We start from the raw sequence: 18,656 nt of genomic DNA on the forward strand, positions 1-18,656 counted from the left end.
TAGTCAAATCAACACTACCCATTCCACACTCTTGAAAGATGCCAACATGGCCTTGACATAAGCCATTCCACGTATTGGAACCAAGATTTTGAATTTACTCTAGTCTCCAAGTCCCAAGTTCCCTCCTCATCTTACCATTCCCTCCCTCATACTAGGAATGTATTTCTACCTTAATTATCTTGTGTTTATTCTGCATATACTTATATACATGGTATCCTAAAAGTCTTAGTGAAGTTTTAAACTTTAATAGCTTAAACATTTTAGAATACCTTCTATGTACCTGTTATTTCACTCCTAATAGTATATAAGCTACTAGAGGGCCAGGCCTGGTTCTCATTTCACATTTGTATGTACAGTGCCTAACCTATAATAGATGCTTAATATTTATTATATTATAAAAATATTTAATATTATTATATCTATTGATTGATCCAACCTGCATCAACAATTTCTTTTAGTTCAAAATAAAGTTTAGGGGCAGCTACGTGACTCAGTGGATTGAGTATTCACACCTAGAGACCAGAGGTCCTGGTTTCAAATCTGGCCTCAAGACACTTCCTAGCTATATCACCCTGGGGAAGTCAATTAACCCCAATTGTCTAGCCCTTACCATTCTTCTGCCTTGAAACTAATACTTAGTATCAATTCTAAAATGAAGGTAAGGGTTATTAAAAAAAAATCTAAACCACCAAGCATAAGCACTGGTCTGTGTTTTTACTACTTCTACCTCAACATATCTTTAGTCTTTACTAGATAACTATATTTGCCTAAATATTATCTATATTGAGGCATGGAATTTGTTGGCTCCCAAGCATATAATCAATGACGAACAAAGGCCAAATTCTTGGCCACATCACTATAATCGACTATTGATGACATCTGAATCATGACGGGAACACAACTATAAATCAAAATCACTGTCTCTACCATTGCAAAAGGAAAAAAAGTCTTGTTTATCCATCATGTTGGAGGAATGAGGTGTTCCTCATAAATAAATTTTCCATATGCCTGAATCTAGTCATTTTCAACATGAAATTAAACAATAATAATCAATTACTCTTGGTAGAAATAATATTTCTAAAATCTATCAAGTACTTTTGGGGGGACCCAGAGCTGTGGTTTCACTGGTATAGGGATCTTAGGATGAGGATTTTCATTCTACCAACACATACTAGGCAACTTTTTATCATCTTAAAGAAAATACCATTTTTCCAATATTCTCTTTTGTTTTTAGAAGAAATGGATATTTTATTTTGTCAAAAGTTTTTCTGTACCTAATGAGATCACATGGTTTTGTTGCTTTTATTACTGATATGGTCATTTAGCCTAATGGTTTTCCTAAGATATTCCTGCATTCCTGGTATAAAATGTCACTCATCAGTGTATGATCCTTGTAATATATTGCTGTAAACCTCTTGCTAGTATCTTATTTAAAATTTTTTCATCAATATTCATTAGATTGGCCTATAGTTTTCATTCTCTGTTCTTGTTATTCCTGATTTTGGTATCAGTTTATTTTTCCAAACAGTTTATATAGTATTAGAACTAGTTATTTACATGTTTGGTAGAATTTACTTGTAAATGCATCTGGCTCTGGGTATTTTTTTTTTAGTGATAGGCAACCTTCTTACCTATAGAACTGCCTGAAGCATTAAGAAGTAAAGTGATTAGACTTCAAATCTTAGTCATTCTCATCTTGAAATCAGCTTTCTATCCACTACCATCATATTGTCTCATCATACCACTCAAAGAATATAAATCAAAATCAACATTTTTCTTCATTACTCAGATATAATTATAAAAATCTATTATTTTTTCCTACCATATAACACAGTAATGGTTTCAGTGGACAATGGAGGTATATAGGCTTGTTCCTTTTAAGATTCTATGATAAATGGTCCTACATTGCTTCCCTCCCTCCACCAAATGTGAAGATGGGATTAACTCTCCCTGGACTACTTTTGAATTAATCAACAAAAGCTTGAACACTCCTATTTAGCACTAGGTGGGAGAGCTCTCAAGCCACTTGGAGAGCTCCACCCTTTCAACTCAATCAGTCAGAAACTTGTGAATCCTTTGTGAAGAGTTTGCACCCTTGTAGGACAAGAGGTGGAACCTAAAAACACTGCCCCCATGGGTAGTGCTAAGAAAATTTAGAGATTGCAATTGGTCCCCGTAAAGTGGAGGAAGGGACAGGAAGTGACATGGAAAAAGCACTATAAAAGCTCTGAACTTCCTGTCCAAACACTTTCTCCTTTGGACTTGGCTCTAGAGGAGCTCCAGCTTGGGACCTTGGCTTAGAGTCTGACTCTTGGATTGCTTCTGGTAAGACTGCTCTTGGATCTTCCCCTTTGGACTACAAAGTGGGTGAGTGAAAAGGCTGACTCCTTTCCTGACTTCTGGACAGATTAGTTTTCAGAGAGGCCTCCCTGTCTTAACCACCAAGTCTTGTAGCTAAACGGCCTTCCAACTGAGACCCCTCCGGGGGTGAGGGCTAATTATCCCAGTCTGAGTTGAGCCAGGCACCAGAGAAACATTTAGGGTGATAAGCTAGACTGCTTACTCTACTCTCTTTCACATTTCTCCACTCTATTTTGTAAACAAAGTTGCTAAAGAAATGATGACTTGAGTTATAATATCAATGACCACATTCTCTTATATTTATTCCAACCATAAATTTAATCCCTACGCTAATTAATAATGATCCTTATCTCTTCTCTGGCTATTTAACTGTTACTTCTTAGTGTGCTGACTTCTAGTCACCTATGACTACCTATCTAATATGCTTCGTGATATTACCTGTTTATTTACATTAGGAAAATTACTCTCATACAAAATTATCAAAAACTAAGCTTTGATCAAAGTAGTGTTCAACTCCCCATCTAAGGAACTGTATGTACTATCTCTGACATAATTATTTTCCTCTGTATGCAAGTTTTTTCTTCTGTTTATTCCCAGACTAAACACTAGATGATCAAAGGTTGTTTGAATTATGACTGCCTGATAAATATCATCGCATCAGATAAAAATGCTGATATCCAAAGAAAACTCCAAATCCTAAAATATACTAAGACTACCTGAATTTTGAAAAGTTTCCTAATCTCTTCTATTAATCTTCACTGACTTCATAAATGGTACAAAGGATCATAGACCTAGATAGATCTGAAGGATCCCCAGAGGCCATCTAGTGTTACTCTTTCATTTTACAGATGAAAAAACAATGGCTTAGATAAGGTCGGTGTTCTACTCATGGTCACATAGTTCCCACTGTTTATACTGAGAGTCACATGATCCATATTAACAAAAGAATCTTTCCTATCAAAGTTAAAGTCCTAAGTATAAAAAGAAATATCTATCATTTTATTATCCTTTAAACATCTTATTAAATTAGAAACAAAGCTGTTGGCTTAATTATGGAAGAACAAATTAGATAAGTAATTTCTGATCATGGGCTAAGTTACTGAAATCTCTGCCTAAATTTTATGATACAAATAGACTAGACCTTTAAACACAGGACAGGAATCTGATCTCTCTTTATTTATATTCCATAAAAGATGAAGTTACTCATTCCTTTTCATTTCTACTCATGAAATACATAAAAATAGTTTCTTATTATCCAAGGTAGATTAATACACCAGAACTAAAATCAATTTACTATCTTAAGATTCACTTTCTATAACTAATTTGGAGGCATTAAAAATTCTAGATGTTGATTTGGCTATTTTTCCTCTAATGAACAGAACCAGTGCAGTTTTGGTTTTATGTTTTTAGAACTCTGGAAAACATACCAAGTTTTCCAATGCAAATCTAGTGGATTACAAAAACAAAAATCACACATCAAAAGATTTTTGAGGATTTCAAGATGTATCTACTTTCATAAAAAGAATACTCACAGTCATAAAATTTCAGATCCAAAGTATCAAAGACAAAATTTCTAAGACCAAAAACTGTACTATTCAAGTCCAGCATCAATGTTTTTTCCCCAGGCAGGCCAATTACATTAAGATATAACAAAGGAGTATAGTTTAGCAATTTTAACCATATGTGAGAACTTTTAATTGTATAGTAAAACATTAAAATTAATATACAGGTAACTAAGAATTATATTAATATATCATAAATCAATATTTATATTTTAGATGTTTCTATTATGTTTTTGAGTAGATGGATCTACTAGGCAACTCAGAAAAGACTTCAATGTTGCATAAAATAGTTTATTAAATTTTAATGTCTATATCTATTTGCAGAGCCTTCAGCAGAACTATTTGCCTTTAACCTATTAATTTTTTTTAAAGATTATAGCCAGAATGAAAAAAAAAACCTGTAGCATCAACTACAATAAGAAGACTTCAAAGTAGACATTTTCACCTTTTTAAAAGAAGCAATTTGCTCTGAGGAAAAACTAAGCAGTAACATTCATTGCCTTTATCTGTCTATATGACTAGTAATATACTTTTTCTTTTCCCTTAAAAAGAAATAAATCTCAGGAGCTTAAGAAAATGCATTTTTTTCTTGACAGCTTATAATTTTATTTAATAATCTCTAGAAAACATAAAGGCATCAACAAAAAATTAAAGCACATAATCCCAAGAATTTGTATGTCCTTTTTCCCCCTCCAATACAATTCAAACCTTAGTTTCCTCCTTCCTCCCTCCCCATAATACTCCGCCACTTTGATTTCCTCATTAGTAAACTGTAACCTGTAGGCAATCAGCTGAAAATCTAGCAGTAAAGACAGAATAGGAATGTAAAAGTACTGAATTGCTAGAATGTGGAATCAGGTGCTATAATTCAAAATAAACTTAATTGCCTAACCATGCAGTAATGAAATATCTCTCAATTCAAGCCAAAATTACATTAGTTTTTCCGACAAATAGATCATAGTGCTGAATTATATTAAGCTTCTCTAGTAAAGATCACAGGAGCATAGATTTAGAGCAGGAAAGGTCCTAAAGGTCATTAAGTTCAATCTCTTCACTTTACATATAGAGCAACATATAGTTGCGCTCTCTCTCTCTCTCTCTCTCTCTCTCTATATATATATATATATATATATATATATATATATATATATATATATATATAGCACAAAGTGGTTAAATGACTTACTCAGGGTCACACAGCTGTAAGTGTATGAGGCAGGATTTGAACCTAGGTCTTCCTAACTCAAACTGCAGGGTCCAATCCTTTAGCTGCTAGAACTACACTACATTTGGGAAGATGCATACAATTTTGACACTAAGCTTCTCAATACAAAAAAGACCACCTCTTAAAGACTAAGATGATGTTATGGGCACAAATCATAGATCATCATAGTCTCAAAAAAATCAAAACTAAAGATGACCCAAATGGCTTCAAGCACATTATTAGGCTTATCTCTGAAAAGCTGAGTAAAAACCATCAAATGCATGTAGAAAATTAGATGGATTAGTGAAGAATAGAGAAAGAGACAGATAGGAATCCATTCCCTAAATCTAGTTCCTCTAATTCTCCTCCCTCCAATCTATGGATTTCTCATGAAATCCTCTTCTTATCTTCTTGCTACCTCTTCTACACTCTCTATCTTGAACCCCCAACCCTATCTAGCTTCCTGACCTACTGGCCCTCCAAACATTGATGGTGAACAAATTTAAAGTTCATCAGGAATGGATATGATGAGGTAAATAACAATCACCCTAGTGGGCCCAGCCAAATATGGCCAAGACTTCACTTCCAGCCAGAAAGGTCACTGGCTCTTGTTGAATTCTTCTTAGCTAGGATGAAATTTTTTTATGTCACTAGATCGCAGGAACAGTTGATGGAAACAGGTGAAATCAGAGTTGGCATGTTCTCTCTCTCGAAGACACAATCGCTGGGTGGGGTAGATGATTCACAGGAACAGGGCCAAAGGCTTCTCAAAGAAAGTCTGGTAACCAATGGCAGTAAGTGCTCTCTCCAAACTCTTGAAGAGACAGGAACATTCTCCCCCAACTGTTTCTGTGAGTTTCCTTTTATTCATCCCTCACATTCTGGAATCCCTCCTTTTCTGCTCCATGTATGTGCCAGACCCTTGCTTTACAAAGTCATGCACGGACCCTTGCAAAGCTCCTATCTGTCCTATTGTTCATCAGTAAAAAAGCTGGAAAAAAAACATGGATAGAAAACTCAACTATGCTATACTACGATGTTTAAGCTATTAATAGAATCATAAGGAGTCACTTTGTGCAGTGAGTAAATAGGATAATTTATCTAAGCATAAAGATGAAAATCACATAGAATAAGGAAATCTGATGGGTTTCTTATTCATATTGGGGGAAGAAAGCACTTACACCAATGAGAGCAACAATCCATCAGGTTCAGTGGTAGGTAAATAGGTAAAGCTGTGGATAGAATACTAGGCCTGGAGCCAAGAAGATCTGAATTCAAATATGGGCTCAGATACTTACTAGCTGTGTGACCCTGGGCAAGTCACTGAACATGTCTGCCCCAGTTTCTTCAACTGTAAAATAGGGATAATAACAGCATCTACCTTGCAGGGTTGTTGTGAGGAATGAATGAGATACTACTTATAAAGCATTTAGCACACTGCCTAGCACATAGAAGGTGCTATACAACTGCTTATTCTCCTCCCACTCTCTTTCCCAGGGCATTCTAATATCGATAACATTTTTATTTAATAAGACAAGAGTCTCTATCAGCAAACAGACCTACCTGGCTATGATGAGTGTTATGCAGATTCCCCTTCAAATTGTATTTATAAATCCTACAAAGAGGTATAAAAATCTATCAGTTTATCACTAACTATTACACTATGAATATAAACTACAAAGTCTTAGGAAAAGAATACAAAGAGAAATTAATTAGGCAGCTTAATGAGAAAACAGCAGTCTCTGACTATCTGAATGCTGTTCCTATTATTTGAATGATCCTAAGCTTCTCAATACAAGAAAAGATCACTTTCTTAAAAACTAGTATTTTCCCAACAATGTCATTCAGCTACTGATCACAGACCATCACAATCTCAGAAAAATCAAAATTGAAGAAACTCAAACGGCCTTAGCACATTCATCAAGCCCTTCATTAAACAGACTCCCTTAGATTCCAGTTACCTATGAATATCCTAGGTCTAGTGTTTGTGATATGCTGTATTAAGTGGGGGAAGAAAACTAACTGGATTTGATCCAACTGTCATTTTAATTAGAAGCAAAGAAATTCAAAAATACAGACTATCAAGTTGATAATAAATACAAGACAAACTTCAGCCTGCCTTTTGAGACCAACTAGATCTAAATTAGAGAGCAAAAATGAATGAGGATGATGAACAAACATTTACAGATTCTGATGCTTACTGGTTGTATGAACATAAACCTCTCTGGACTTCCTTAGCTATAAAAAGGGAATAATTATTCCTCTACTACCTGTTCACAGGGCTACAATTTCAAATGTGAAACTGTACATACTTTGCTTCCCAAACTTTAAAGCTTGACATACAAAAGTAAATTAGTAGTACTATCATATACTGAATCCTTGTACCCAAGGTGCCAAGTGTATCAGATGTCATCTACAACAAAGAGGTTATAGTCCAAAAAGTGTATTTGCAAATTTGTAGTTTAAAATTGAAAATGAACAAATTCATAGAAACAGTGTTACACAAAGTAGTGATATTCTCATAATAGCCCACAAAACCTATTTAACTTAATGATCTGCATGAAGTATAGTGCTATACTAACAATGCTAAGGGATGAAACCACTATGTTTCTATAGGAAAATATATTCAAAGTTCCAAGTTGGGATGTAAAGAATTTATCTTTCCCCTGATGTAGTCCTAACAAATGGAATACTTCTTCCCACTAATGTTCGTCCCTATAGCCTGAAACAGGAGTTCTATCAGGTAAAGGAAAAGTGAAGAATTTCTGTGTATTAGGGTCTCCTGCCAATATAAAATTAAGAATGGCAATCTACAACCACATTTTTTTTTCTTTTAAGGATCCCATGAGTTGACCTATCTTTCCCCCTTTCTACTGCTGCCAACAAATATTTCCAAACTGAGTTTCTTTCCTTCCTTGGTCCTTTAAAAAAAAAAAATCTAATGGCTTCTCTCTTATCTTCTCTATCCTTGAAACAGGGAGTAATGAAAATGTCCTTCCCTTAACTGTTTGTAAAAATGATATGCCGTCTGTTTCTTCATCTATAAAATGAGGACACTACTATCCACCTCACAAAAATTTTATGAGGGTCAAGGGGCATAATATGTTTGGATCCATTTTGCAAATTAAAACCTGCAATATAAGCTACTAAGGCACACTAGTGACATCTAGCTGCCCAAGCAAAAAGTAATGAACTTATAATCTACATGTACTCAGTTATCCAATTACATCATATTTCATAGGCTTCTATTTTGGGGCTAGAATATAAGCCATATTGGAATAAAAGAGTAAAGTGAAAGTAACACTGGGTAATTACAGTGTGTGGAGGAGTGAGGAGAGGGCATTTTGTTTTAAACATACCCATGATTTCCTCACATAGAGAATTCCTAGTGAGGAAATTTTCCCTATTAGTGTAAATCACCACCTGCTCTGTAAGAATTTGATGAAGGTTCCAAGGGATTAAGTACTTTGCCTAAAGTCACAAAAGGCAAGAAACAGGACTTGAAACCAGTGCAGAGAGCAAGTTATACCCTCTACAACATACTGCCCCTATATTTTTGTGTCAATAACATTTAATGCTTACTATGAATTTTTTTTATACTATAAGACTACAGATTAGTACTTAAATAAAAGTAAAACAAGATCTGGTAAGAAAAAATGAAGTTGTCAAGATTTTTCTACAGAGGATATTTTCTAAAAAAGTAATTATTTTCCTCATTTTCTTAATCATATATTATAACAATAAAGGGCACTACAATAATGATCAGTAAAATTTAAGAGTAGAAATGAAAAAATGAATTATATAAAAATAACGAATAGGGAAATATGTATTATATAAGAATATTAGCTACCTCCTTGGGAAGAGGAGCAGAAGGGGGAAAAAAATTAAGATTTTTAGACATAGCTAATGTAAGAATCTGTTTCTCTTAGATAAGCATATTTAATTGTAATAGATTATATATTTACAACAAACCACATAAGATATTGTTACATTACATGTTTAAAAAGATAAAAATAAATAGAAACAAAAAAAGAGTAGAAGACCCTTAGAGAACCCCTAGTCCAGTGTCCTTTTCCAATTCAAGAGAATACTAAGTCAATAAAACAAAAATAAATATACCATTTGATTTTATAAATGCATCACTCAGAGAAAGCTATTTTTATATTACTGAAAGAAAAAAATGTAAGATGAAAATCTATTGAAGGATCAAGGGAAAATATTATTTAAAACTAAACAGATGTATGCAAGTAAGTTGAAAGAATTATAGCAAATAAGGCATATAACACGAGAAGGCTTAAAATGATATTACTATAAAGAATAAAAGCTACCCTAGGATAATATAAATCAAATGGTCTATAACAACTTTTAACAGAGAAAGGGACAAAAGTAAAGGACATTAGATTTCTTATTCTCTCCAATTTCTCAACTCCTAATTTTCTAAAGTTTTAAGAAAAATCCAAATTCCTCTCCTCTCCTAAGCAGTAAGTTCTAGGTAGAATCCCAAAGTTTTAATAGCTACTTTAAAATAATATATTTTATATGTAACAAATGTTTCCTTTCTTAGGTGTGACTATGGGCATGCCACTTAACTCCAATTGCCTAATTAACCCATACCACTTTCCTGCTTTGGAACCAATATTTAGTATCAAATCTGAGACAGAAGATAAGGATTTAAAAAAATTTTTTTGAGCTAATTAGTTTGGACTATCAATATATGATCCCTAACTCTAATTACATTGACCATTTTATTGTTCAAAAATATAATACTAGATAATCGTGATGTTACTTCTTACATGATGAACATCACTGGCAACATATTATGTCCTATTTCTTTCCATTCTCCTGTGGGTCACAGACTAAATTTTAGCCTTTAGCTACTAGGGCAGCATTAGCAAAGTATAGGCACACATGCCAGGCCAGCACAAGGGGAGTGAAGGGGTGCTACTCTGTTCCCCCTCTTCCCAGCACTCGTGGGCATTTTTTGCAAGCCCCATTCCTCTGTCTAGCTACCCACAGCAAGTACTTCCTCCCTCTGCTCTCTGGGGTAATGTAAGAGACTCATAGGCAATTTGAAGTTATAGTTTGGGCTTGAGAACTCCAAAACGTTTGCCAACACTGTACAAGGGTATTAATTATATGATCTCTAGTGTCATAAGATTACTTAAAGAAATTTTGTTTAAAAAATGGGATTTTGTGTTGACCCTCAATTTTGAGGTTACTGAAGGCAGTGTCTGATTTCCAAAGTATAATCCAGGCTGGTCGTTTCATTCTTTTTAATTTTTGGTCAATATCATTTCATATCTGGAGTAACTAAGTGATTTATCATTATGGACTAAGTCAATGAACTGACTCTTCAACTGCATGTCAAACTAAGCAATTGTATGTTTCATCCACTTAATTTTCATATATGGACAGTTAAGCCATCATCTTTACATTTCTTAAGGATTTTATTGACAAGGATGTACAATATTCCAAGGACTTAATGTCATTAGCACAGTATCATCTCAATACATAAGGATCTGGGGAACTCCATTAACCATATAAAATTATTTCTATTCTATAATGGATGTCTTCCATGAGTGTAGCAAACACTTTTGTAAAGACATTAGCATTAACAGAGATTGAGAAAGGCTTTCTGTAGAAGGTAAAATTTAAATGAAACTTAAAGGAAGACAGGGATGCCAACAGGGAAAGAAAAAAGGAAAAGAATTCCAAGAATGAGACAGACAGTGAAAATGCATAGTCAGGAGATGAAGGATCATCTTGAGACAGGAACAACAGGAAGACCAGTTTCACTGGATTGTTGAGCATGTAGAGGGGAATAAGTTAAAAAAGACTAAAGGAAAGGGCCAGGTTATGAAGGGCTGTAAAATCCAAAATATATAAATGATACTTGATTCTGGAAATAATAGGAAACAAAAAAGTATAAAGCATCAAACTCCCAACTGTTCCATACCTTCTATCTTCCACAGATAAAGCAATTTTATATTTTATTTTTTGTCCCCTATCATTCATTATCACCTTTATTTGGAACTAGATGTGTTATCATTTTCATAAAATACTTCTTTTCTTTATTCCTTAACAATTACAGCAAATGTTAGAAACCCAAAGAATTCCATGTTAAAAGTTTAAAGAGATTTCACCTAGAACATTGCAAAAGACTCTCAATTATTCTCCCTTCCTTATAACTTTCCCCTATCCAATTCACATTCTACACAGCTGCCAAAGTAAATGTTCCTAAGAAATAGTCACTTCCAGCTCAATCTCCAACCTGCTTCACAGCAGTTGTCTTTCCTTCAAATTGATGACTCCAACTTGGGGCCTGCTTATCAACTGTTACATCCCTTCCTGGAACCATTATGCTATTCACTTCGCTTCTACTACTTTCTGATTTGCACACCTCCATCTTGGCTGAGTGGCCCCTTCCACCCCCATCTTATTCTCCCCATCCCCGCCCTCTGTCCTTCTCCATTACAATTCAGCTCTTTGAGAATGAGAACGATTTTGTTTCCTTCTTTTTGTATCCCGAGCTCTTAGCACCATGTAAACACAGAGTATATATACATTTTCGGGTCAGCTCTGATCAATCGATAAGCTCTAGTGGTCCCAGTCTAGAACCAAATACAAATTCCTCTGGCACTTACAGCCCATCACAACTTGGCTCCAGATTAGCTTTTCAGTTTATTACATGACTGCCCTTCACAGTCTAGTCAAACCAGCCTTCTTGCTATTCTTCCCCATGACATCACATCTCCTGTCTCCATGAGTTTTGCATAGAAGACATCCTTCCTTCTTGGAAAGTATTCCCTCCTCATTTCTATTCAGAAATACCTTCCTTCTTGCTTGCTCAAGTGCTACTTCCTATGTGAGGCTTTTTCTCATCTCCCTCTCTATATACCCTCTCCCTCCATTACCTTATATAGATTTTTATATATATATTTCTGTTCATGATGAGAGAGGAAGGCACTCAGGGTACCCCATTAGTATTCTCAAAATATCAGTTGAAAATAAGGGAATCCTCCAGAATTTCAGGTGGACTCCATTATGGCAAACTTATGTGGTGGTGGTTGTTCAGTCATTTTCAGTTATGTGCAACTCTTCATGACCCCACTTGGGGTTTTTTTGGCAAAGACACTGGAGTGGTTTGCCATTTTCTTCTCCAGCTCACTTTACAGTTGAATGAATTGAAGCAAACTGGTTAAGTGACTTGTCCAAGGTCACACAGTTAGGAAGTGTCTGAAGCCAGAATTGAGCCCCCAACTTATGTGGAGACATAGATAAATTGCACAGGATGAAGAGGCATGAATGAATTGCATCACTGGGAGGACCCAAATTCAAACTAATAAGATCACAGATCCCTATGGATATTGGCACAGACCACAGGCATGCAGAGAGCACAGGCCAGATATGCAAAAGCATACCAGGAGAATATTCTTCCAGCCTTTACTCTTCTCCTTATGTATACTTATGTTGTTAGTTCCACATATGCTGCCTGGCATCAGAGTTTCATTTTCTTTTTTGTCCCCAGTACCTAGCACAATGTCACACACAATAAGCACTTAATAAAAGTTAATTTCTTTATAAATGTGTCTACTTTTTATTTTTCAATGACTTTATTCTTACCAGTGTAACTGCTAAGTTCATAATTCTTCCAAGCTGATCAACAAAGTAGATATTATCTTGATTCCACAAATCACAGTGTAGGTAATTATACATGCCAAAGGCACGCATGTGATCCAGTGTATACTGGTCATCTCTGAGCTTTACCTCTGCCACAGCTAGGGGGAAAAAAAAGGAAAAGTTGTTTTATAATTAGACTCCTTTCAAGACATAAATGAAGGGACAAAAGCAAAGCCCATAGCATTCCGTAACTAAAGGTGCAGTCAAAGAGGTAGAGAAATTCTGAAAAGTATAGTCTTTCATCAAATTAGTCTGTAGCAGTAAAGTGTAAAGTGTTTTATCATTTAAAATTAGGGAGATGGAAATTTGCAGAAATGACTGATATGAAAATAAAAAGGAATTACTAAAAATATAATATAAGATTAATTCAGAAAACTCTTGTCTTAAAACAAATCACTCATCTGACAGAATCACAGGATTATCAAAATTATAAGGAAACATTAGTGGCCTTCAAATCCAAATTCTTCATTTTATAGAAGACAAAACCAAGATCCAAGAGAGGTAAAGTGACTTGTCCAAAATCACTAAGAAAGACATTATTATAGTACAATGGCAAGAAATGGCTATGGAATTAGAAGACCTGGGTTCAAAATCTGGCTCTAGTACTTGCTACCTGTAACTTTGGGCAAGTCATTTAGTTTCTCTACATTTAATTTTCTCATGTCGAAAAAAGGACAGATTAAAAGCAGAGGTTTTAAACTGGAGTCCATGAACTTTTATATTTTGATAACTATAATTCAATATACCTGGTTTTTTTGTAATCCTAAATAGGCATTGAAAAACACAGGCTTCCCCAGGCTTCCCAAGAAGCCTATGGCAGAAAGAACACCTGGACCAGATAATTTCTAAGGTCACCTCCAACTCTAAGACCTATTACCCTAAGTAGCAGAGCTGGGACTTTGAGACCAAGTCTTCTGATTCCAAGTCCAGTTTCTGCTCCTCAAGACTTCTTGGCATCCAGGATCCTACAAGACAAGCAATTTGGTTTGGCTTCAGTATTTGATTTTAAGAACTTACATTCACCAAATCTGAATTTATGTGTTAGCACCGAGTTTGTAAATTATAATCTTTGACAATTTCGGTTATATCTTTTTAAACTCCAAATAAAATGTTTGATCTCCTTAATTCTTATAAAAAACACTAAGTTGACTTTCCTAAAGTACAGATCTGACTATGTCAAACCCCAGCCCCACTCAACTCCACTGGCTCCCTACTGCCTCCAGGACCAAATACAAAGGGCATTCAAAACCCTTTATAACTTAGCCACAGACTACTATTCTTACACCTTACTCCCTGCTACATACTCTTCAATCCAGGGATACTGGCCTCTTGGCTGTTCCACAAAAGAGACACTCCAACTTTCAACTCTCAGGATTTTCTCTGGCTGTCCCTTATGCCTAGAATGCTCTCCTTATCTGCCTAATGGCTTCCCTGGTTTTCTTTAAGTCCCAATTAAAATCTCACCTTCCACGGGAAACCCTGCCCAACACCTCTTAATTTTTATGCCTTACCTCTATTATTTCCTATTTATCCTTATGTAACTGGCTCATACTTATTTGTTTGTTGCTCTTCCATTAAATAGTGGGCTCCTTGAGGGCAGGGACTATATTTTGTCTGTTTTTATATTCTCAGCATTTAGTACAATGTCTGGCACATATTAAGTGCTTAATAAGTATTTAATTATTGACTGAAAAATAATAAAATTATGAGTATCAGAATAAAGGCGCTTGCTGTTAAGAAGTCATCTCTAGAGCTCCATTCTCATTCTCCCACCTTTCTCAAAGAATTTAGTACTGGCTTTTAGTCTCTCTATCTCTCTCTCCATTCCAATCAAGCCATCATACTAGTGACCTTCAACATACATATCGATATTACTTCAATCTACTCAGTGACTTTGACCAATATTCCTCCACTCCATCTCAACTCAATTTACACATAAGGAAATTAGGTCAAGAGAGGTAAACTGACTTATCTAAGATTGAATAACACGTGACAGCTGAGAACAGGTCCCAGGTTTCCTGACTCCAAATCAAAGATTACTCTCCCTATATGAAACTCCACAATATTTCTTAGTCATTCCAATCATAGTAAATGACTGAAGTTATAATTCCAAACCCCAAGCAGAAAAGTGATATATTCTCACTAGTTTCACAGAACAATAGTATTAAAAATAGTTGCAAAAGGCTTCTCCTAATATGATAGATATTGAAGGATTTTTTTCCTTTTATTTAGTCTACTGTAAAAATTCATGGTTTTCAATAAAAATCCAATTGCCATTTAGAGACCTTTAACAATAGACCAGGTCTCCCTCTCTTGGCCACTGTTGTCACTACAGGTTGTTTTATCATTAATAGGGAAGAAGGGAAAAGATGCAATTTTATTTTGTTGTTGCTGGTAGTTTATTATACTTGGATTCATCATTTAAATCCTAAACCTGTTTGTTCTTAGAAATGCTCACAGGTGATATAATTCATTAATTTGGACCTGACAATGCACCTATTAATATCAGTATTATGCACATATCTGAATGGATCTGTGGTAGATCCAAGCTTTTTCTATCCAGGTATCCAGATTCCCAGCATCAGAAAGACAATTAACTACTTAGATATGCAATGTTCCCAGAGTCTTAGTGCTGATTTAACCCGTTAAAATCTAAAACTATACCAGGATTTTGGGGATACCCTATAGCAGTGATGGGCAAACTATGGCCCATGGGCCAGATGCGGGCCTCCTGAAATGTTCTATCCAGCCCCACAACATTATTCCTAATCTGACGAATATAATGAGTAGAATGCAATACAATGAAACTTCAAAAGAGTTGCCTTAGAAACAGACTGACAGATGAGCATTTCCTTTCCTTTGGCCCCCTCTTTAAAAAGTTTGCCCATCAGTGCCCTATAGTTAAATTTTGCCATTCTTTTTTGAATAAATAATTTTAAAACACTTTTTGACTGTGGAATATAGAGATCCCAAACTTGTGGCCTAGTGAGATCTGATGAACCCCAAGTTTTTTTTGTTTTTTTTGTTTTTTTTTTTTTATTTTAAACCCTTAACTTCTGTGTATTGACTTATAGGTGGAAGATTGGTAAGGGTAGGCAATGGGGGTCAAGTGACTTGCCCAGGGTCACACAGCTGGGAAGTGTCTGAGGCCGGATTTGAACCTAGGACCTCCTGTCTCTAGGCCTGGCTCTCAATCCACTGAGCTAACCAGCTGCCCCTCTGAACCCCAAGTTTTAAGAATAGCTTGTAGGTTGGAGACCCCCAAAGCTTGTGCTTAGTGTTCCCCTGAGAATCCACCCTGAAGGGAATCTCAGGCTAGAGTTGCAGACTGAATAATGGACCCTAGGGTAAATATCCTTTTGTCTTAGGTAGTCTGCCCCATTATATCAGAGACCCTTTCCCAGGAAAACACACCTGGGCAGGGACCATCCTTTAGTATCCATTGTAAGTAGCCCCATCCCTTCCTTATACCTTAGCCTCTGGCTTTGATTACTTTCCCAAGCTTGATTGTATCCTGTCAGTATGATGATGTCAATCATCTTTCCCAGCCCCTGGATCTTCCCAAATGGTATATAAGTTTCCCAATTTCTTTTGTTCTGAGGAGTCCCCATCTAGCTCAGGGACCAGAACAAGCAGAGTTCAGTCCTCAACTCTGCATAAGGCATGTGGTGCGACTCTGAGTGGAGGCCTAATCAGCCCTGTTCCCCCTTTCCTTAATTAAAAAGTGGCTTTTATGACTATTTAATAGTTCTGTGTTTTTTCAAAGTTAACAATACCATAACTAAAAAAAGGATTACTTTAAATAGCTTTTAAAAAGCACTCTAAAAATAAGCAAAAAATATCATTTACTTAATCACATTTAGTATACAGGTATCATTCAGTTATTTGATTCTTTGTTCTCTAGCACTACCATGTGGATAAAACTTGATATTACAAAAAAAGATAATACATAAAAGGCAGCATAAGTGAAGGATAAGTGATAAAGAGGATAAAGAGCAGGATTGCTATATTGCTAACTAAAAATGTTTTTAACTTTATTTTGTTTTTTGCTTTTATTAAAAGACCTAGAAGGAAGTCTTTCTAGTTTATTGGCCTGGCTCTTTAGAGGATGTATGTGTGTGTGTGTGTGTATATATATATATATATAGACACAAACAAGAATCAAAGCTTTACCATCTCACAATCTGCAACAGTGCAGAAGATAACTATGTCAACAGGATCACAAATCTAGTCAACTCCTAACACTGCTCTTCAACTCAATAATCATATATTAAACACCTACTAGGAGAAAGTCACTGTGCTAAGCAACAGGAATACAAAGGGGGGAAAAAATGAAAGTGTTTGGCCTCAAGAAGCTTCCATTTTCAAATCTGACCTCAGACACTTCCCAGCTGTGTGACCCTGGGCAAGTCACTTTACCCCCATTGCCTACCCTTACCACTCTTCTGCCTTGGAGCCAATATACAGTATTGACTCCAAGATGGAAGGTAAGGGTTTTATTTAAAAAAAAAAAAAAAAAGAAGAAGAAGAAGAAGCAGCTTCCATTTTACAGGGAATACATCTCTTTAATCTTATATATAAGTGTGCAGCCTTTGGTTCAAGACTTTTTACCCCCATAAGATATACAGGTCGTGTGGTTCTCCTGGTTAATGGAAATTCTAAACATGGCCCCAGAGTAAAATTAACTGTGTGAAATTGAAACAAAGGTGTAAACTGGTTAATACTATAATATTTGAAATATGAAGTAAAAAAAAGGAATTGAAATTACCAAATGCTTAAGAATCATAACTAATGGAAGTAGATATTATGATGACCTATATAATCAAGGCACTTCTCAATCACTTTTTCCTGGATATTCTCAAACTTTTCAATAGCTTCACCAAGCTGTAGCATCCAGAAATGAACACAATACTTCATATGCAGTCTCTGCCAGGCAGAAGACTAGGAATACCACCTTCCTACGTCTACCACTTTTCTAACCCTAGACACTATTTCCTGAGAATATATGATAAATAAGGTGCTGCTGTATTCACAAGCTTCAATGAAAAAAAAAGTAGCTAAGCCATTGCTGGGATTATTGGAGAGGACACTGGCAACTTCCTCAGATTTGCATAGGATGTTAAAAATGTGCCACTTGAAGAGCTTTCATGTTAAAGTTTAGATTTCTCATGCTGCACTAAAAACTAAATCAATGGATATAAGTTCTGTAAAGAGCCAGCCTGAGATCCAAATTCAAGCTACACAAATGTCAAATGTATTGACTTAGGAGACAATGGGGTCACCCTTATTTGAGGTCTTCAAGAAAAATCTGGATGGCCACCTGTCAATATATTACAGAGATCTTTATCTCAGCTATAGGTTGAACTAAGATTGACCTCTGAGGTCCCTTCTAATTCTGAGATTCTACAATTTCCCATCAATATGGATGAAGATACTGCAGTCAAATATTTGCCTTTCAACTCACCCAGTAGTAACTGAGCAGAAACTCGAATAGAATTATTGTCGAAATCGAACATTCTTTCTAAAGTATCACTTTCTATATAGCTTCTTTAATCATTTCCATCCTCTTCTTTATTTACTTTTTTCCTTCCCCCTCAAGCAATAACTCTTGAATGTGTACCTACTGACTATACCTGTGAATAGATGTTCATATATAAAAGTGAATGACTGTAAACGCAATATATGAAATGAGAATATGTGGCATGAAGTACATGATGTGCATCAGAATTTTGTTAGGGCACTCTGATCTAAGCTGGATGTGAAGATGTCAGAGACTGCATACAAAGTAAAATTTTTTTTAAATCAATCAAAACACAAACAGGTGATCATCATTTGTTATTAGAGACTTT

General features: G+C 35.4%; 1 protein-coding gene across 1 annotated transcript in view; it reads right to left on the minus strand.

Moving 5' to 3' along the window:
* NUDCD1 (NudC domain containing 1) overlaps positions 1 to 18,656 on the minus strand; it is a 72,729-nt gene that overhangs the window by 49,989 nt on the left and 4,084 nt on the right. Inside the window, exon 2 of the mRNA XM_044668792.1 lies at positions 12,751 to 12,905. Coding sequence (XP_044524727.1) covers positions 12,751 to 12,905 — 155 coding nt within the window. The remainder of the gene's footprint in view (positions 1 to 12,750; positions 12,906 to 18,656) is intronic.

Source organism: Gracilinanus agilis, chromosome 1 (genome assembly GCF_016433145.1).
Source record: "Gracilinanus agilis isolate LMUSP501 chromosome 1, AgileGrace, whole genome shotgun sequence".
Lineage (NCBI taxonomy): Eukaryota > Metazoa > Chordata > Mammalia > Didelphimorphia > Didelphidae > Gracilinanus > Gracilinanus agilis.